This window comes from Mauremys reevesii, linkage group 9, assembly GCF_016161935.1.
Source record: "Mauremys reevesii isolate NIE-2019 linkage group 9, ASM1616193v1, whole genome shotgun sequence".
Classification (NCBI taxonomy): Eukaryota; Metazoa; Chordata; order Testudines; family Geoemydidae; genus Mauremys; species Mauremys reevesii.
The window spans coordinates 84,470,549-84,492,902 of NC_052631.1; the positions used below are offsets into that span (position 1 = coordinate 84,470,549).

The 22,354-nt window shown below is 37.6% G+C and overlaps 1 protein-coding gene across 7 annotated transcripts in view; it reads right to left on the minus strand.

The window, feature by feature from the left end:
* ATRX (ATRX chromatin remodeler) overlaps positions 1–22,354 on the minus strand; it is a 140,151-nt gene that overhangs the window by 58,285 nt on the left and 59,512 nt on the right. For all 7 annotated transcript variants that reach the window (XR_005584794.1, XM_039489126.1, XM_039489127.1 and 4 more), the window contains 10 exons: positions 19,615–19,708; positions 18,264–18,372; positions 14,151–14,330; positions 13,290–13,431; positions 12,927–13,036; positions 10,095–10,241; positions 9,668–9,845; positions 5,757–5,894; positions 4,918–5,093; positions 3,171–3,288 (listed from right to left, as the gene is read on the minus strand). Coding sequence is in view for 6 of the 7 variants with exons in the window: in XM_039489126.1 (XP_039345060.1) it covers positions 3,171–3,288; positions 4,918–5,093; positions 5,757–5,894; positions 9,668–9,845; positions 10,095–10,241; positions 12,927–13,036; positions 13,290–13,431; positions 14,151–14,330; positions 18,264–18,372; positions 19,615–19,708 (1,392 nt within the window). In the remaining variant the exon portion in view is untranslated. The remainder of the gene's footprint in view (positions 1–3,170; positions 3,289–4,917; positions 5,094–5,756; positions 5,895–9,667; positions 9,846–10,094; positions 10,242–12,926; positions 13,037–13,289; positions 13,432–14,150; positions 14,331–18,263; positions 18,373–19,614; positions 19,709–22,354) is intronic.

Sequence of the window (22,354 nt, forward strand, 5' to 3'; positions counted from 1 at the left end):
TTTTCAGATTTGGAGTAAAAACTAACGTTCTAAGATTATGTATTTTAGTGGCAACTTGTACCACATCTGAAAGTACTTCAACAAAACACTGAACTTTTTACTTTTATTTGTATTTGCAGGTAAAAAGAAATTTCTTCTACTGGAACTTTACCCTCAGTAGAAGGATTAATTTTTCAGATATTTAACTAATACAAATCAAAAGGTACTTTGCTTAGTTGAAACTGCTGGAATACCAAATGCAGAGAGTGGCACTTAATTTAGGGACCAGTCAAATGGCTTAGAAGATAGCAAAATGGATGGATTTTTTAAATTTCAGCAGACAAACAAACACGTATAAGAAGCCAGCAAAAGTTTTGAAGACTTCGCAAAAATTACTTCTATTGCTTTGATAGAAAACAGTTGCTCTAAGGAAGCAGGGTGTTTTCACCTACTGACCTATTTTGATGAAACTTACAGCTGACTTATTTTTAAGCACATGGATAACTTTAGGAGGATATGCATTTGGAATGTTGTAGTAACAGAATACAAATATATTTTCCTTCAGTGCATTTATATAGGTGAGAGCCAATACAGAATAGAGGTTTCATAGTGGTAGCCGTGTTAGTCTGTATCGGCAAAAACAACAAGGAGTCCTTGTGGCACCTTAGAGTCCAACCAATTTATTTGGGCATAAGCTTTCGTGGGCTAAAACCCACTTCATCAGATGCATGGAGTGAAAATACAGTAGGCTGTGTATAGATATATAGATATATATAAAAGCACATGAAAAGATGGGAGTTGCCTTACCAAGCGGGGGTCAGTGCTAACGAAGCCAATTCAATTAAGGTGGAATTGGCCTATTCTCAACAGTTGACAAGAAGGGGTGAATATCAGAGGGAAAATTACTTTTGTAGTGCTAACGAGGCCAATGCATTCACGGTGAACGTTGCCCATTCCCAACAGTTGACAAGGTGTGAGTATCAGCAGAGGGAAAATTCCTTTTTGTAGTGACCCATCCCCTCCCAGTCTTTATTCAGGCCTAATTTGATGGTGTCCAGTTTGCAAATTCATTCCAGTTCTGCAGTTTCTCACTGAAGTCTGTTTTTGAAGGTTTTTTTGTTGAAGAATTGCCCCTTTTAAGTCTGTTATTGAGTGTCCAGGGAGACTGAAGTGTTCTCCTACTGGTTTTTGAATGTTACAATTTTTGATGTTTGTTGTGTGGTGTGTAGTTGCTGATGAGTATTTGCTTCAGGCTGGGGGGCTGTCTGTAAGTGAGGACTGGCCTGTTTCCCAAGGTCTGTGAGAGTGAGGGATCTCCTTCAGGATAGGTTGTAGATCCTTGATGATGCTGACCTCCCACTTGGTAAGGAAACTCCCATCTTTTCATGTGCTGTAATACATATACTGTTTACTGTATTTTTCACTCCATGCATCTGATGAAGTGGGTTTTAGCCCACGAAAGCTTATGCCCAAATACATTTGTTAATACAGAATAGACTAAGTTATAGGGTTGATTAGCGATGAGCTCTACAAGACTACTAAAACACTGTGCGTTCTGCTTTGAAACACACTCATGTAGATGGGTTTTTTTTTAAATAAAGATTTTACTCCTTATTAAAAAAAACAAATTGAAAAATAGCTTTTGGTTATTAGACCTGCAATTTTTATAAATGAAATTACCAACACTGGTCCTTGATGACTATTTAGATTAGCATCTTAACTGAAATAAAGGAAACAGCCCACACAAAGTTTGAAAAAGAGAACCTAGCTGGCAATTTAGCTAAGACACCACAAACTACACCCAACTATAATCCAAGCAAGTAAGAGAACACTGTGAATATCATATCCAAGTTGAATGTCTGCTGTAAATCACAGTTTGATACAAAACGCAATTAATCTTTTATCATCCTTTTCTTGAATTAAACTTGGGAGGGTAACTGCAACAGCAAAAAAAAAAAAATCATGAACAGTCACTGCAGCAGGTATACACAATCAATTTAAACTGTGCCACATACTTCAGCCTGTCCAATGCTAAAACGATTAAGTTAGTACATTTGCATGATGGACTAATTTAGTAGCAGTTCTAAAAAGCAAATGTATGCTAGGTTATTCATTAGATAAAAATATTACTATCATCATCATCATGACCCCACGTATTCTGCAACTACAGAATTTAACATGAAGGATATTTCATCATCATAGAATAAATTAGCATTGCTAGAGAGTTTAGGGATTGTTGCTGTAGAACTTTAGAGCTGCTGCTGTGGAATTTGGTCCAATTGTGTCACATAAGGCCTTTGGTAGCTTCTTGAGTTACCATTATTGATGGTAAATACAACACTATCACTTTAAAAGTGCTGCTGACACTTGCAGGTCTTGCAAGATGCTGAACTGCAAGACCCAAGAAAACCACCAACGTTTTAGAGTCAAGAGCACAGCAGTTCACAGCATTTGAACATGCCTTTGCTCAAGCTGTAAGATTAAATTCAACAAGTTTGTGTACGGCCTTGCTGCTTCTAAAATACTAAAGGAGTTAAAAATTAGAAAGGCAGACTGATCCTGAGACATCACAGAAATCTGATGACAAACTTAAGTCTTTTCACTACCAGACCAGTGGGATGTGGAATGAGACAGAGGGGGGAACTCCATATCATGTTTGCAAATGAATAACTTGAAAGATTAACAAGTACTGCCCTCGGAACAAAGGCACGCTGAAAGATTCTGAAATACACTTGTGTCACTGCACTTCAATTCTGAGTTGCCCTCGTGCCAATCTTTGTGGTAGCCGGCACAATGTAGGGGACAAACCAGGTTTAGGATGCGATCAAATCAACTAATTTCCTCTGGAAACAATTGTGGGGCTCCAGATGTAAAAGACTTGTGTAATAATCCAAAGTTCATATGAAATAACGTGTTTGCTTAAAGAGTAACAGCAATTAGTACACATAATGTAAGAATTACTTAAATTATATTTTTGGAGAGGAAGAGAAAGGAAAGGAGTAATGAACCACAAACAAGAAATGTAAGTATTCGTAGTCTTCAATAAATATTTAGTTATATGTAACCATTAGCGCCAAAGTGGACTTCTACAGCAAACCAAAAGGGACCATTTGTAGCATGTTATGAAAACATGGAAAAAAATGATTAAATGATGATTAATCACATTACCTAAGTGTACTTTAGTTACCTACCTGTCAAGTGATCCAAGTAGTACTGATACAGCTTACACTGAATAGATGTCATTCTAACTGCTAGAACATATTCATATTTTGGTGGTAGGAACTTTGTTAATGCTGTGTAATCTTTCCTCTGTAATTTTACAAAAGGATGTTAGTTAAACAGATAAGTGTGTATAAAGCAAGTGGATTCTTACTCAGAGTTTAATAACCTTTGGCACCTTAAAAGACAAAAATGTACCACACAAGCCACCTCTAGGATGTTTTCTAACCACAGAGAAAAAACTATAATACACAATGAAAGCTAATTATACCAGCCCATCTGCACAGGACCATTTAATCTAGTGCAGCTGGTTGCACACTACACATATCTCCTCTATGCACACATTTTAAGTCTCTGCTGTGTCAAATGCAGTTTTCAATAGTTGTTTCAAGTGACTGCTTCTCTTCAGCATAGTTACCCTTCTTCAGGTGTGGGTGAACAAGCCCCAAATGACAGTGTTTGTATATGGACACTGACTGTGACTCCACAGGAAAGTCACGCATGATTTTGGAGGGTGGGTGTGATTCATGATTTTTGAATGCTTGTTTGGCAATGCTATTTCTAATCCATTTCCTCATTCACTTGCCCACCGTCTCTGCCTCTCTTCATCTGCCTCCTCACCCTCAAAATGGTAGGTGTTGACAGTTTGGGGGCCAACAAACTCCCCAAGGTTTGTCACAGGGCTACTCCTTTTGTGGAAAACCAAGAGAAGTTTGTTGGACCCAGGGACTAGTTTAGGACATCTAATAATGCTTAAATATTACATTATTTGTGTATTAAGATTTTCATAGTTGCTGACTTCCTTCTTTCTGATATGGGCAAGACGGCTCAGTGGGAATGGCTTTGTTTTCCAGTACTGTACTACTGTATATTTAGCTTCAGCTGGGTAAGGCCCCTCTTGCTACTGTGTACATTTCCATTTTCAGATGTACTGGTGCAGGAGATACCAAAAACATTTCCAGTGTGGACCAGTTTTTTTTTTTTAAAATAGAGACACTGCCTGATGGACCAGCCCCCTTCCCTATTTATGACCACGTGGCTCACCATCACTCTCCTTCACAATCATTTATAACATCTCTGTGGCAATGCTAGCAACTGCCTAAACATGAAAAAGTAATATTGGGAAAGGATTTATGTATTTTTAGTTGTCTTTCGGGCAACAGGTGTATCATCCTTTTAAAAAAAAGTTAATCGGTCTTCATCTCCCCCGCCCCACACTTCCATCTGTTTTGATCCTCTCAAATGGAAACAGGTGAGCCAGCTTCAACAGTTAGACAGTTCTCCACGGACCACCATCTTACCATACATTTTAGGAAACAGTAAAAGGCAGGATGGTTTTTAAGTTTAAATTCAGAATATTTCAAAACTGAAGTACTGATATCCTACCCTATAATATAAATTACTTGTCCAGTAAGTCAGGAAAACAATTCTCCAAGTTGTATGTGTCCTCCCTAAGATACACTGACAGGGTTTGTAAAGACAGTAAAGCTTTTACAAGATTTTCTGTTTATATGGGATTTCTGAATTATTTACAATTCAAACTAGTTACAAAAACTACACATTGAGTCCAAATGATAATGAGATTACTGGACTATGTATGTAGCAATTGTAGATGCAAATTTAGAGGCCTCAGACTATAATATTTTTTAATTCAAAGTAAAGTAGATTACTATAATATTAAGTTACTTGAGTTAACGTGGTGGTAAAGTATTTCCATACCTGAACACATCCCGCTAGCATCTCATACAGTATGTGGGCACGCTTCTTCATTACCCGAACATCTATCATGGTGGAGTCTGCACACTGACCATTCTGGATTGGATTTATAAACCGATTTCTGAATTCCTTAATTGATCCAAGCAAATTCTCCTTGATAAAATTAACCATGCAATGATCTGGAAGAGAAAGATCAACTCCAGTTCTTTAAAATTAAATAGTTCCTATGGAAAGATTTGTTTTAAGAAAAGCAGAGAATGGGTGTGTGTACACCTTTCATAAACACTTTTCTGTTAAGCAAGGTAATTTAAGGCCAAATTTTTCCCAAATGAGTCCTTAAACACCTACCATCCATATTTAGGCACCTAAGTACTTAGATTTTCAGAAGGTAGTAATCATTTTTGAAAATCTGGCATAAATGTTGATCTGATGCACTGATGTAAGACTTATCTGGAATGTCATACTGCCTGTGGGCTTAAATATGCAGGGAAGCAATGATATAGCAAAATTATATTTATAGTAGGTTTTGTAATAGCTGAAAACAAAATTATGGCAGTTAGTAGAGGCATGCATTACCGGGGGATTTCATTCTAAATTAACTAGACTTCCAAGAGTGACTTAGCATGTAAAACAGTTTACATCTCTAATACATTTATACAGAAGGTAAACTAAAAAGTAATGACAATTATTCTATTAGCTGTAAAGTGTGGTCTGGTACCATCAGGAACACATTATTTTCTCCTACTTCAAAACTAAATATATTTATAATAATATATTACTATACTGGCAGAAATGTATGGAAGGAAATGTTTTCTGCACTGACTACAGAAGCATTTACTTACATTCTATAAGATTATTTTGCAGTGGTGTTCCTGTAAGAATTATCCTCCTCCTGGATCGTATAGAATTCATAGCCTTAGAAACAGCAGAAGCTTCATTTTTTAATATGTGCCCTTCATCACATATAACAAAGTCAGGGCCTAGAAGAAAATCAAGACGTCTAATGCAATTAACTTTATTTTCTGTAACCACTAGGACGCTGGCTATACAAGAGTCTGACTTTGCTCTATTAACAGGCAACCATATGCTATTTTTAAATAAAGCTCTGTAGATTTAAGGGCATTAAAGCCCATACTCTTGGCTTGCAAATACATTCACAGTAGTTGATTTTTCTAAGATACATAGCGTAGTGCACAATGTATTAGTGGGCAGGATTAAGGAAAAAGTTTTACAGTTCATTCCTATTAAAAATGTCTAAACATATACTATAGAGACAAGATGAGTGAGGGAATATGTTTTACTGAACCTGAGGAAGAGTTCTGGGTAGCTCAAAAGCTTGTCTATTTCACCAACAGAAGTTGGTCCAATAAAAGGTATTATCTCACCCACCTTGTTTCTCTAATATCCTGGAATCAACACGTCAACAACAACACTGTAAAATGTATCTTAGCAATGCACGTTTTCTCTGTCAAATTTCATAAGCACACATTTTTAAAAGTCACGTTACACTGCCATCTATTGGTGACTGATAAGAAGTTATAAAGAGAACCAAAGTCCAACAGCAACATTCTATATGAAGACAATAGAGCAGTATGCAATATCCTACTTGACAACAGATAGAGCTGAAAGCCTGATGAAAGTTACCCAAGTGGTAAACTTGATCTGCCCACTGATAAAAGGCAAATTTTATTTGATGTCAAATTATATCAAAGGCCCAACTCAAAGTTCCCCCAAACTTTTTTTTTTACATTAATTTCATAATTTCAAGCAAAGTAACAACTTCATTTTTATTGGGTTTAATGCCAAGACATCTCAATCACTTCTTGATATTTAACTTACACAAAAATTCTTAAGATTAAAATTTACAACTACCACTACAAATTCAGATGCCAAGATAGCGAGAGAGAGGAAAAAATATGAAAACAACTTTTAGGAAGCCACCCACCTGATCAATCCCTCATAAAGATAGTTTGTTTCCAGTACAGCTTTGCAAAATTCTACCTGCCCATTCATCCACGATAAGTAGTCTTTTCTAACAAGTAACATACAATGTGTTTCCTTCATTATCACAGTCAAAGCCAAATAACTGGGGTTTGTGCTTAGCCTAGTACTTTTTCATGACAAATATGCATGTCTAATCTAGGCTATTGTAGAATAGCTCCTCATCATTCTCCTAGAAACTAATGCTGGGATCAGAGACCCATAACTCAGAGTGTATACCTATTAAATAACACAATGCATTTATATTGTATTTTCCATTAAAGAATCTCAAAGTGCTTTACAAATAGAGAAAACTGAGGCACAAAGAAGCCCAAAATCAAATAGAGACAGATCTCAGGGCTACTAATCATGTATTTTAGTCACATGACCATGCTTTCCTCATCAGTAAGAATAAGCTGGCAACTCCTTTGTGACGAAATGCATCTTGCACAATGCACCTTCATGAAGCCAAAGACGTAGAATTTAAAATTAATTTTTCTTGCTTTGTGGTCATTGTCATTTGATCATCCATTAATTTTTCCCATGCTGCTGTGAAGGACCAACCCAGAACAAGGACATGAGTTTGGACATGATGGAGATGGAGACGGAGACAAGGCAGAACACAATGAGCCATCAGAAAGCCAATAACTATTTAGGGTCTATTCATCAGAAGAGTGGTGCAGGTCAGCTACACTCAAAGACAATGCCACTATTCTTAATAATAATAAAACATGACATCCACAGACCATCTTTTATTAACTAGCCCCTAAACTCAATGTAAGATCCATATCTTTGCCTTAGCTTCAGCTGAAGAGAGTTCACAGCTTTTCTTCACTCTTGTTATACTTCAGTGGCCACCCTACTGCATGAAACAGGGAAGCCAAGGCAATCCTGTCTGTAGCAGGGAGATTACATATTAGGTAAACAGTTTTGCCATGGCTCTCCACTTCATGCAGCTGCAGCTTTCCAGACTCCCAACCCGCTCAAAATATCTAGTTCATTGTTGACTTCTTCCCTCCCAGATACTGATTTTTGCTTAATTTTTAATTTCCCTACTCAGGAAAAAAAAAAGCATCCAGGGATCTGAGCTTCCCAATTAGTAGAGTTGCACATTAATCAAACCACTGGAGATGCACATATGTTTCGTCAGTATGTCTTTAAATATCTTTTCACCCTGTTTTAGGTTTTTGAACTAGATCCTCCTTGCCCCCCCCCAAATCTCTTGTGTTACCCATTCATTTAAAACTGTTGGAGGAGTCGTCTCTCCATGGCGACCATGGAGGAGTGGTTCCCACTGATGCCGGTGACCAGTGCGGGGGTGGGGAAGACAAGGACTGAGCCAACATGGCCAGTTTCCTTTTAGATGGCACTGAAGGCCCCAGTCAAATGGTAACCAGCGACCACATTCTCCCTTCCACCCGCCAGCACCAACGCCACCAACTCTTGTACTGTCTGTAACTCTGGTACCAACAGCGAGAGCAAGTTTCTGGCCAAAGCTTAAGCCTCAGGTGTGATGGCATCGCAATAGTCCGGCAGCATGCTGACATGCCAGTGCTGACAGTTCGGCTGGTAGCAGACTCAGAGCCCACATAGGGGCAGGAATCAAAGCATTGACTGAGCTGCCAGAGCCAAGAAGTGACCTGATACAGGTCACACTCCGCTCTGGTCTCCATGTCTGGCCATCCTTGCGGTTGGAGAACGTCCTCTCTCAGTCAGCAGCTTCTTCTGTTTCTTCCCTGGCACTGGGGATGACAAACGGTGCTGTGACTCCTGGATAGTGGGAGGAGCACTTCTCACTGACGCTGAGATACTCGGTGCCAAGTCCAAATGGCACGGTTCCAAGGAGGGTCTCAGCTCTGCTTCCATTAGCAGGGACTTCAGTCTAGCCTCCCTGTCCTTTTTGGTATGGGGCTTAAAGTCTCTGCAAATTTTGCAGAAGTCCCCAATATGAGCTTCACCCAAGCACTTAAGACAACTGGAGTGCAAGTCACTTGGGGGCATAGCCTAGTTTCAACAAGCACAAGGCTTGAAGCCTGGTGACTGAGGCATGCCTCGGTACTGAGAACAGATGCTAAACAGAGAGAACTAACTGAACTAACTACCAAGATGTAACTAACTATCAACACTGGCAACCAACTAACAAACAAACACAGAGAAGACAAAGTCCACTGAGAACTTGCAAGAGTGAGAGGAACAGTTTCAGTAACTGTCATGGGTGGTAAGAAGGAACTGAGGGGGCGTGGGGTCGGCAGGGCCCTTTATACTGGCGCAATGGACACGTGGCCCCAGAGCTGACCTGGTGGATACTACTGAAGAAAAAATTTCTGGAGACTGTGCTCAGGGCATGCACACACCTGCACTGGAACAGACATGTGCAATCACTTGAAGAAAAAACAAGGCTGACCAAAAGGGATAATTTAACAGATGATGAAAGGTAATCAACAGATTTCTTGTACCTGGTATCTTTTTTCATATGGGTATATCTCATTCATATCCGCAAGAGAGTCCTAACTTAAAATACTCTAAGTCATAACTGCAAATTTTTGTAAGATAGCTGTGTTATAGAAATCACCCATGCAGAAACTAAGTTAACTGTAAATAAAATAGCTTAGTGGGTTCATTAATACATCATTAAATGATTTTCCTTAAAGTATATTTAAAAAGAAAAATACTAAAACATTTTCCACTTGCTAGAGTTCTAAATTCAGCCCATCCCCTTAAATGGGCAGCTTAATTGCTACTTTGAATCCTTACATTAACAACATTCACTTACCTGGATCAACCAGAGCCTTGTTAAATATTTCCTTAAGTTTTCTACTTTTGACATTCCTGCCTTGTGCAAGATTACGGTACATCTCATAGCCTATGATCATAACTCCTCCATCTTCCTGCCATCGCTGCAGCATATAGGATCTTTCTTGAGGGCGTTTTACAGTTGCTAGTTCAGAGACCTTTTGAAAGAGAATACTGGATGTTGTACTCTGCTTTTAGCCAAGACAAAACAGGAGCCTTGCAGAGTACTACACAACTTTTACATACCTAGATCACACTTACTACATCAGTACAAGTAAATTTTCTGTATACATAAAACACAGTCTCTAGTGTGTATTTCGAATGGTGTAAGTTTATCATAGTTACTCAAACTGTTCAGCTATATAAGGGACTTTAAAAAAAAAAGAGAACTCTTAAAAATGAAATACCTCGAGTTTCTCATCATCTTCTAAACCTTCTTGCCATTTTTCAAACTCATTCAGCCAGTTCAAAGCAGTGTTCAGTGGACACACCACGAGAGCTGTGCTGAAATCCAGTTTATCACACAACAGAACTGTATGGAGAAAACTCACTACCTGTAAAGGGAACCAAGCAAACTACTACTTAGTATGAGAATACTTAAGGGGGAAAAAAAAGCTGCACACAGACACACACAGAACCACCATCATTACACACACATCCATATCCAGTCTTCATTTTCTCCAAACAACATATAAAGTTTACAAACATCAATCTTCCTACCCAAACAGCCTCACCCTTTTTTGGGGAGCAGTAGTTAAACAACTCACTTTTCTGCTTTTAACTATTTCCTTCAATCCTCTCATTTTCAAGATCAAGTCTAACTGTCTCTGGAACGTTGTGTGTCTCAAATTTCCTTCCCTGGTTAACTTATGGCATACATTTATTACTCTGTGTGTGAAACATGTCTGCCAAAGTTCTTAATTTATTCACCGCTTCCTAATTTTGGATGATATCTCCAAGTAGTTGATCCATTTCATAAGCATAAAAATCGTCTCACAATTTCATTAATAATAGAAACTTGAAAAATTACAAAAATTAGGTCATGTTTGAGCAGAGCCATCTCTAGGGTATGGCAAATCGGGGCAGCCACCCTGGGCTCCACGCTTTGGGGGATGGCTCTGTGTGTGTGTGTTGTGCATGGGATGCTATGCCAGACCAGGAGGAGGTAGGGTTATGGTGCGGGAGGCTAGGCTGGCCCAGGGGATTAGTGAGGGGCCTGGTGCCGACAGCGGGGGTCGGGCCCACACTCACTGGCAGGAAGCAGCAGCAGCGGACCCAGCCCACCCTGCTCTGCCAGCTCCTGGCATCACGGGGAGTGGGGTGGGGGAGGAGGGGAGATGGAAGCTGAAAAGAGGCAGGGCAGGGGCAGGCAGAGGCAGGGTGAGATGGAGTGGGGGCAGGGCCTGGAGCGGGGGTGGGGGGATGTTGTCCCAGGCCCCGCACCTCCCTGGGGACAGCCCTGTGTTTGAGCCTCCTTTCTTTACCAGTGAGACTAAGCCCACTCCTTAAATTACTTATAAAGAAAGATTGGAGTTTCTTGAAACTTGGCACCAATCTTGCATTACATGCTTTCCAAGTTAACAATTCTTTCAGTATGGTGATCAGTTCTGTACACCATGTAACAGTTCATTCCAAACTTCAGGACTGTGCTGCAAATATGCAATGTTCAACGGACACTAAACTGCTTTTAGCTGCCCTTGGAACTATGCAGCATGCCATCACCAGGGGGAGAACTAGTAGACCTGCTCTTATTAAGATGAGAGTTGCTGTTAACATCTTATGCTAAAAATATTCAAATATGAAAGGAAAGAAAGAGTGCCCAAAGAAACTGGTAATTTAAGCCATCCTGGAGACTTTGATCACTCATTTTACTTGACTTTCATCTCATTGTTATTTCAAGGTATTATAGAAAATCTCTTAAAACCAGTCTTAAATCCGCTTCTTACAATGCATATAAGTGGAGGACAAAAGAACACAGAAGCAGCTAAAGGTTAGAGAGGAAGTACTGAAAAATAATTGTAAAAAGGGGGTGGTAATCAATTGTGATTCGATTGCAAAGAATGCCCATGAAGACACAATGTATGTTTGTTACTAGCCTTCTGTCCAATTATAGGAAAGTTACACACATTAATTCCTTAATCATGTGAGTAGTTACAGGTGACAGAAAAAAGAAACATTCTGCTGTGAAAATATTTCCTAATGACAGATAGTTATCTATTGAAAGAAAAGAGTTATCAGTTGATCCAACTAGCACATTTGTCACATTAATAGACTCCAATATTTTGCAATGTCCAGTATAAGGTACTAAAGGTTTGCCTAAAAGTTATATTATGCCTAATCCAGAATTCGGAATTGTTTTAGGAAATACTTAAAGGTCAATTTAAAGATTTATGTGAAACCATAACACTTCCTATGATTTAAGGCTGACAAAATAATCATGTGTGACATCCATAAATGTTGATACTCTTAGAAGCATCATATCTTCCAAAAGGATGCTACTTCTAAAGACAGCAGTCTCCTCACACTGGAGATGAGACTATTCTTTTTAATATATTAAAATCTATACTGCATCTGAGTTGCCTAACTTTAATACAATTTAATACCCCTTGAGAAAATAAGGACTAAATCTCTACAGAACTCTGCTATAGTAGTACCGCAAATGAAATCACTGACAGTGAACAGACAAGTATCTCAGACATGACCAGGGGATAATCCAGGAGCCACTGAGGAAAGGAACCAGTTTAAATAGCACACACACTGAAGAAGGAACATTTTAAGAGAACATAGCCTACTTGAAAAATAAGAGTAATGTTAAACAAATTCAGAAATATGGATTTCAAACGAACATAACAGATGTGTGTTCATCCTCCTGTAGCTATATATTATTTTGGAATGCAAAGAAGCTGTATGTATTAACTCTATACAAATCATACGCTTTTAATCTAATTTAGTTATTTTTAGGCAAGTACAATATGCACATTGATAGAGCTCAGGGTGCATGAACATATTTTATAAACGGCAAATACATATTAACTCCAACTCTTTGAGGAAAAGAGGACCAATCTCTACCAACACGCACTTCCTTTTTTTAAGCAACCTCATCAGGCCATTGCCCAGGAGAAGGGGTGGGTCTTACACTGTGTCCTGAAAGCTATTAAACTTGGCATCTGGTTAGACCAGATGAGGGAGCGGGTTCCAGAGTACAGGACATGCCTCATCAAAAGTCCTTTGCCACTTACCTGCAATGTTTTTCCTAGACCCATGCAATGGGCAAGAATGCATCCGGAACCTGCAGATTTCTTTGTTTTTTTCACAGATTCACAACAGCAATCCCACATGAACTGAACACCTGGAGAGAATTTTTTTTAAGAGCTCCTTTAAAAAGTATTAAACATTTTAAATTTACTAAAGAACTTATCTGAAAAGATAGTTTTATATAAATCAACAATCAAACTAAGATATTTCCAACACAATAAAATAAAAACCCAAAGTTAGCAGCATTTCCCAAGTAACTGTACATAAGACACTAGTTCAACATGTAGGCCCTGCCAGCACAAGAAAAAAAAAATTTGATTAACATAATTCTCTTTATATTTTCTTACCATCTACTTGATGTGGTTTCAGTTTAGTAACTATGTTTCTGTGAACCTGTACTATAGGTTCTTTGGTTTCTTCATCTTCATCTAAAACCAGTTTAGTTGTGATCGGACACTTTAGAGGTGAAGCATCTTCTATTTCTATCACCTAGAAGTAAACAACATAATATATTATAAGAATGCTTTGCACTTGAATAATTCGGGCCCTTTTAAACACACAAGTTCAATGAAATAGCAAGGCTCTATTTGCTAAATTCAAAAAGAAAGATTGTAAGCAATATGCCCCTTTTATCCCTTAACATCTCTGTTCAAGATTTGTCTCCACAAAAAATAATTTAAACAATTGAGACACAAAACAATAATTCCTTGTTTATTGATCATTAACCTTAAATAGAAGAGCCTTATTCTGCAACAAATTACAAGTTTAAGTATGAATGTGTGATTCATGGTGTGACTGTCCCTTTCAGGGTGATCAGTCAACACCTGTTCTGTGGTGTGTCCCTTTAAAACAGTGGTTCTCAACCCGTGGCCCACTTGCAGCCCAATCAGAGCTGCGGCCCATGCAACATCCTCAGGGCCATACAGGTAGTACATATACTGTGTGGATGTGGCCCACATAACAGAGAGCTGCACATGTGACCCACAATGGTAAGTAGGTTGAGAACCATCACTTTAAGATGACTGACCACTAATCCTTACTATCCTTAAGGGACTTGTCATCCTATTACAAATGGTTACACAAATCTATACCTTTTAAACACTTCAAATTCCTCATCCTCAGCTAAATGTATGTCTTTAAACACCATCAGCAATTAAACGTTCAAACAATATCTCATGCAAAAGTAAAAATAAATAAATGAGATGTACCTCTCTTAATTTCTCTCTCTCTCTTTCTCTTTCTGCAATACGTTTTCTTCTCTCTTCCTCCTCCTTCAGTGCATTTTGTGTTTCTGTTCTAAGCTTATCATCTTTAAGAATCTTTCGTATTTTTTTCCGGCCTTTTCCAGGAGATTTTGAATCATTGTCATCTTCATCCTCAGAATTACTCTATCGCAATTCAAAACAATTAATCATTAGTATAAAATCTGAGACACAAGGACTATTATAATCCTGACTTTTGAACAAATGATCAAACTTTGTGAGACAGTTCTTACCTAAACAGAAAAGGGAGTTTTCAAATTGAGTTATCCAGCATAATTTGCACCTTTAGCACCTTGTGTTAACAGTTTAACACTTTTAAAAAACAGCTTACATTTTAAATTATGCCTACACAAAGATGGTAAGGGGTGTTTTCAAATGAAGTTGCTAACAATGAAAAAAGCACTCTTTTCCTTTTCAACTAGACATACCCATAGCTGAACCTAAATCCACTTCTACCACCAGTAATTTCAGTTGTGATAACACAAAGGGAAGCTTATATTTTCCTCTCCATTACTGCTATTCAATGTGGTATAACCAGCAAAATCCACTGGTCAGGTGGATAATGACTCTTTCAAGTTTGGTTAAGAAATTCCACTTTATTTAAAAGTAATAGCTGTGTATCTTCACCTAACTCCGAAACGTAGCTGGTTTTAGTTTCTATTAATGGAATTTTATCTAGTCTGCTCAACAGTTTTCTTATTTAAGAAAAAATGGTTATGTAACAAAGTTCTGTTTTGGCTTGTTTTACTTAAAGTATTTGTTTTTACTGTTCATATGGTCTGTTTTATGGCTTGAAAAAATATAAATCAAAATCTAAAGAGAAATTAAATATGTCCTAAATCAAATAGTTTATAATCAGGAACACCTGATTTTAAAATAAAGTCTTATATCTGAAATGTCCTTCATTCACAGGATTAACGAGCTACTTCTAAAACAGAAAAATCAACCATTAGAAAGTCTAAGGACAATGAAAGAAAAAAAATTATTCCACTGTACAATCTATAGGTTTAAAATTTGAGTACGCTGTTAAGCAGTTAGAGAAAAAAAGGTATTATTCTGACTGAAAAGTGATCTCTATAGATAAGCAGATTGGAGATCTGCAGGCGAAATCAAAAATTGGGAAGAACTCTCTCACTCCTTCACTGTAATGGGACTGTTCACTGTAAAAAAAGATGTTTCTTTGAGCTCTAAATGTGACTCCTTGGGAAATATTCTGAAAAAAAGAAATGTAACAAAAACATTGGATTTTCCCCCTCACAAACAATATATTGAGACAAGTTTTAACTGAGACCTGAAATAATAATCCAGTTGAAAGAGCTTTTTAAATCTCCATTATGGATATCAACTAAAAATATCTGGATCCTGAAGTAGAAAAAAATGTGTCAGCTGAACTGTTCTCTTCAGACAGTAATTCACACAACTTTCATTATTTCCAAAGTGAAAGAAAGTTGTAAGGGGTTTATTTAAAGTTGTGAAATAGCTACTAACTAGTCTAACCAACACTACATAAGGGCACTACTGTAAATTCCTGCATTTTAAAAAAATGTATACAGAGTTGCTGTGTTATACCCTCTTAAATTAAGGGACAAACTTCAATAATAAATGTATTTTTTACGTTTGCGACCAAACAAAATATTTGCTTGATACAACAATTATGGAGAACAACTTTACTAAAAACAGCCAGGACTCTATTGCAACTGATTTTGATGATTTAACAGCTTGTATCTATCCTTTAGATCAGTGGTTCCCAAACTTGTTCCGCTGCATGTGCAGGGAAAGCCCCTGGCGGGCCGGGCCGGTTTGTTTACCTGCCGCGTCTGCAGTTTCGGCTGATCGCGGCTCCCACTGGCCGCGGTTCGCCGCTCCATGCCAATGGGAGCTGCTGGAAGCGGTGCAGGCCGAGGGACTTTCTAAAATAGCCAGCAATTATAACTTGTGTGCTAATGAATTCTCTGTTTCTATGAATTAAATAAAGATACTAAATTCAACAATCTGCTTAGTACATATTTTATTTTACACTATTACACCTGGAAGAATTTTTTTTTTTTTTTATATTTTATATTTCTTTCCATTTGAATAAACTGAGGATCTTTCTGCATACGCAAGACAAACATACTTGGTGGTTTCCCATTTTAATCTTGAATATTTACTATTACTGCATGGCTGTATCTTTCAGAAAACATCCATTGATTAAACAAAATGTACATATTATTCTATAGGTAGTCATACACAGAAATACATTATCGGTGCGTTCATAAATAAAGAGGATATTCCAAAAAAAGTAAGATATTTTAAATCACCTGATTTACATTTTTTCCCTACACTGTTCAGAGTTAGACAGTATAATTGCACCATATTGTGAGATATAATGAAAGGTGTTCAACTGTTACTTAGTGTGTGTTTTCAAATTTTGTCTAAATGCAAAATATGTTTCTTGTTCAACATTTAAAAGATCAAAACCACTGGCTAGAATCAGGCATACTATAGACAGCTGTTGCCCACAGAAGTCTGCCACTGCTCCTTAAATTGATCTCTTAATAATCCATATCCCTACTATTCCAGCACAGGGTCTCTGACTAAAGGGTATAAATAAAACAAAAAATCAAGTGTGTAGAGATTTATATTATGTATTGTTAGTATTAGAATAACATCCTATTTGAGGTTGGCTGGAGATGTGATAAGAATGGAAATGGGAAAAGAATGACCATCAAAGAAAGCATGGGAGGAAGAAGAGAGCACAGAAGAAGAACATAGTAGATCAAGGATTCAATGGAAAGACTCTGTCAAGAGAAGTTTGAAGAGAAAGGGACTGGAAGTCAAAGTCAAAGACCTACAAACAATTGCCACGGACCAGAAGGCGTGGCGAAGAATGGTGGGCACCTCTGACCCCATGTAAACAGGAAAAAGAGTCAAGAATTGAAGTTTACAATAGAATAGCACCCAGAAGGTCGCCCAAATCTGGAATGGTGTCCCAATGCACTGGGGCTGTACGAACACATAAGAGACCACCTCTAATCCCAACAGATTACAATTTAGTTTAAAACAAGATGCAACCGTGGAAATATTAGAGTGATGGGGGACAGAGGATGTGAGTGACAGTGACAGGAAAATAAGATTACAAAAAAAAGCTGCATGTAAAATTAACAGGTTTTAAATATTTTTAATAAAGAATGAATTAATAAAGGAATGAATATTAATAATATCAGTAATTCTCTTAGGTACCTATTATCAACTAGCAATATATTGGAAGTGTCACAGAAGAACAGAATCTCAAGTATGAGTTTGAAGGCTGCCAGAGTACTGAGCTTTATGGATTAGTTTGTAGTGTATAAAGAATGCCATCTGCGAATAAGATCATTTAGACCAAACTTTTTTCACTGTGATATACTGTAATTTAGGTTTGGATTGAAGTCTCATAAGGCAGAACAAGTGCCAAAAATAAAGACTCTTGAAAGACCTCAGAAGCTTAGGTATACAGTCATCTGCAATTGAAGTTTAATCTTGTTTGGCAGACTCAATCACCTACTAATAGTTCAATGTAAAACTTGTAATTTTAATAAAGAGAATATTTGAGTTAAAATTTTTAAATGTTAGAAGACACACAGAAAATGAAGACTCCCTAATTGCACTTTGTGAAAGCAAAATCTAGTTATCATTAAGATTATGATTTTTTCCACGGAGGTTGGGGAAGTCACGGAATCGATGACTTCCAGCGACACCCATGACTTCAGCTCGTGGTGGCTGAGAGCTGTGGGATAACCCGGCACTTGGAGCTCTTGGCCACCATGGGTGGTAGTGGGGGCCCTGGAGCTCCAAGGGGTACCCCACAGCTGCCTAGCCACTGTGGGCAGTGTAGGGACCCTCCCCCACAAGTTGAGCTCCCCATTTTGTCATGGATATTTTCAGGAAAAGTCACAGACAGGTCACGGGCTTCTGTGAATTTTACTTTACTGCCCATGACCTGTCCGTGACTTTCCCTAAAAATATCCATGACAAAATCTTAGTCATCATCATTGTTTCAACAATTTGGTCAGAATATAAGGCATTGCTATATAGTACCTTGTTATTGTTTTCGCTAGAAGAATCCTCCTGAACCTTTATGCGTCGTCTTTTCTTTTTCTGCTTGTAACTGCGCTGATTTTCTTCTGCCTCAGCTTTCTTAGCAGATCTAAGAAATTGAAAAAAATCTCATTGATAAACAGTAATAGATCAAATGTTTAGCTTTCCTCTTATAAAATACTCTACTACTCAATAAAATGGTGTATTTCTCTCTTTTCACCCTATAGACCAACATTATTTACAAGAATAGCATCACTATTATATCAATATTCTAGAACAGGGGTAGGCAACCTATGGCACGTGTGCCGAAGATGGAACGCGTGCCGAAGGTGGCACGCAAGCCGATTTTCAGGGGCACTCACGCTGCCCGGGTCCTGGCCACCGGTCCGGGGGGCTCTGCATTTTAATTTAATTTTAAATGAAGCTTCTTAAACATTTTAAAAACCTTATTTACTTTACATACAACAACAGTTTAGTTATATATTATAGACTCATAAAAAGAGACCTTCTAAAAACATTAAAATATATTACTGGCACGCAAAACCTTAGATTAGAGTGAATACATGAAAACTCGGCACACCACTTCTGAAAGGTTGCCGACCCCTGTTCTAGAATGATTAACTGTTTATTCCTTAACAGAAATGCAAAACAATATGTTCTTCTGTATTGTGGACCCCTTTACTATTTTCGGATATGCAATAATGATGAGTTATTGACCTTATCAGGCAATAATGTAGTAGATTGCAGAGTTTACCAACTAGGTCCTATAATTTCTAAAGGGGTAAAGGAAAATGCCACATCATAGTTTTGTACTGAGTATTGAGACACCTACATTGTAACTGGTTTGTACACACATCACTTCCATAGCAAAATGGAATCAATGTTAGTGGTTTCTTTTCAAACTGTCTCTTTCACTCTACACAAACAATAAAATTACATCCCAGACAACTTCCAATAACCTCACTAAAACTCAATCCTTAATTAGAACCCATTGTTCCTTGACTCAAACAAACTTGTTAGAAAAATACCAAGTGTTTTTAATGGTCTTATCTCACCTCCCAACTCTCCTAATTATACTGAGACATAAAAGAGGGAAGTTTGAACTTTGACACTCAACTCAACTTCCAGGCTTTTGAGATAAACTAAACTGCAGATACCGAGATTCTGTAAGGTGAATAACTAAAATTTAGTGTCTGATCCAAAACCCATTGAAATCAATGGCAGTCTTTGGATCAGGTTCTTAAAACACACATAAATGTTTCAGACATGGCATGTGACAGGACTGTACCTTCTGAATAATCAGTTTAAAAAAAGCTCAACTGAGAGGACTAGAACTAATGTTTATTTATACCTTGTTCTAGGACGTTGCTCATCTTCAGATTCACTGACTTCTTCACTAACTCCAGATTCATGAAATTCTGAGTCATCTGAATCATCACTGCTCACTTTAAGAATAAAAAAAACATAGCAACCTCTGCTGTAACCTGAAGTAATAACAATATAGCTTTACTAATAATACAAAATTACTGTAATTTGTTTGAAATTAATTTCTGCTGCTCGCAGCACCTGTACATTCTTGGTCAATAAATGCCCTTGCGTGCAGCTAAGAAAAAAAATATCTCAGTAAGGTAGTGCAATAGTTGTTTCAATAGAAAGAGCAGAGAAGATAGCATGAAATGCCTGAAATGCAATTGAAATGTCACACACATGGCTTTGAACTGCTACATATTAAAAATCCAATTCAAATTTTAAAAAAATAACTCAAAAGGTAATAAAGAGATCTTTTAAAGGTATAATGTAAGTAAGATGTTGTTAGAAACTCTAATATTAACAGTAATATTTTATGATTCTCTTTAATTCACTGAACAGTTTTGCTTGGATTTGATTTTCCTTTATTGGTCTAGTACAGTGGTCACCAACCAGTCAATCCTGGAAAATCTCCCAGTTGATCGTGATCTCTGGATAGGAAGCTGAACAGTTTTTCCCATTAAAACGGGAGAGGGGGTAGCTGAAGATGAGGTGTACATAAATAGATACTTATTCAAAACAAGTAAATACTCCCAGGGATGTTGAAGCCAATCAAGGTCCCCCAACCATGATAATGACAATGCAGATTCAGGGTGCATTCAGAGATTACAGCTGTTACTCGGGAGCTGCAAGAGCAGGAACAGAGGATCTACAGAGGCATCCTGCACTGTTTCCAAGGGTTGATAGTAGTGTTTCCTTCAAGCCCTGTGCAGTTCCTTATTTACAGCCATTGTAACTATGCTTTGTGCATAGGAGGTGGAATGTAGTATTTATCCAATTCATATTAAAATAAGTACTACAAAAATCAAGTCAGTGACAGAGAAAATAATCCCAGATTAGGACCTTTCTAGCTGAAAGGAGTTCTAAACAGAATCAATCATACCACCAGTAAAAGTTGATATACATAACCAAGTTTTAAAACATACGCAAATCTGAATATTTTATATGAAAACAAGAGCTCAACCCAGATTGAGACACTGTGACTGTTGGTGAAGTTTATGGATTTAATATGCTGATGCAAAGACTGAGTTAGAATACACGTTGCTTTACTCAGTCACACTATCTCCTTTTTATGGATTTTTCGGATATCAGCATTGCCAATGCCAACGAGCATTGTCAGGATCAACAATTTCTAAGAAATAAACACAGGCAAATCTAAACTCTCTATGCTTAGAGTTTATTTCACTTCTCCCATCTCGTGCAAAGTGTGTCACCTCTTTATACCAGGTTGCCATCTATAATGATTTTATCATGAGCTCATTACATTTAAGTCATGAAGACTCAAAAAGAAGCAAGTATCTATAGTTCATAATTTTGGGGGGCCTGACTCATGATTTTTTAATGTTTGACATTTATAAGCAGCTAAAGATATAGTATGCTATTCAGTCCTATTTTATCATTTAAGATTAATTCTGAACACACTGGAAAGCTATACGGGTTTCTTACTAAATGGTATATGTTGCAATAAATAAATAAAATGCTACTCAGTAAATAAAAGAATATGAGTAACTGGGAGTTAAGTTTTTGTTTTATGTACTTGGAGAGGTATAATAATGGAGGACCAAGTCATTGAGCTATTCGAAGTGAAAGAAATTCTACTGCTCCAGGTCAGGTAATTGAGGAGACTTATAACCAAAGGGTTCTAGAGATTGGTCCGGCCATGCCTTGGTCTGGCATTTTATTTGCTAAAATACTGTAAAAGTTACAATAATATCACAGAAGACACAAAAATTAGAAGTTTTAAGGGGGAACACTATAAACATAATACAATACAGGATAATTCATCTTTATGTACATGGGAAACTACTCATGTATGGTATACTACCATCACAGCAACACTAAAAATATAACTATACTTTCAAATTGTGCAATAGGGATAATTTGCTTCCAATGTAAACAAACCATTTACACTCTGAAATGCCCTGGTTATTAGAGTTTGCAGTTGCTATAGCGGTGCTGGTCCCCGTTGGTCCCATGGTTATTAGATGCAAGAGATCTGCACTAACAGTCATTCCCCCTTGTTCCTCAACCCAGAAAAAGCTAGAAGAGCTGCATTCTTAGCTTTTTTAAGACAAGAAAAATGAGAAATAAACCCAAGTTTTAATTTAAGAGTTCCACCTGCAGTCCCATTGTGAACCACCTAAAAAGAAATTGGAGGGATGTAGAGTTTAACTCTCTAGGATGATGGAAATTTCTGGTGACACAAGGGCCTGTGTATAGTGTGAGGAAGAGATGGCAGTTGCAGGAGGAAGAGGAGGAAAAATTGGGTTTTCCTGAATTATATCTATTTGATTTGGTATTAAAATTTCAGGACTCAACCAGATTAACCTAATTTTTAGGGGGTGGGAGGAAGAGAGGGAGGGAGATTAAAAAGAGAGGAGGGGATTAAATAAAAGAGTAAACTATCCTGGAATAGTCACTGTGTTATAATAAACCTAGTAAATGAACAAAAACAGACAACAACAGTCTGGGATGACTGCACAGGAGGTGGTGTGTACAAATATATATTTTAAAATTCCTAGTTCAAAATTTGAGTTCTGTCCAAATTGTTCTAGTTTTAAATA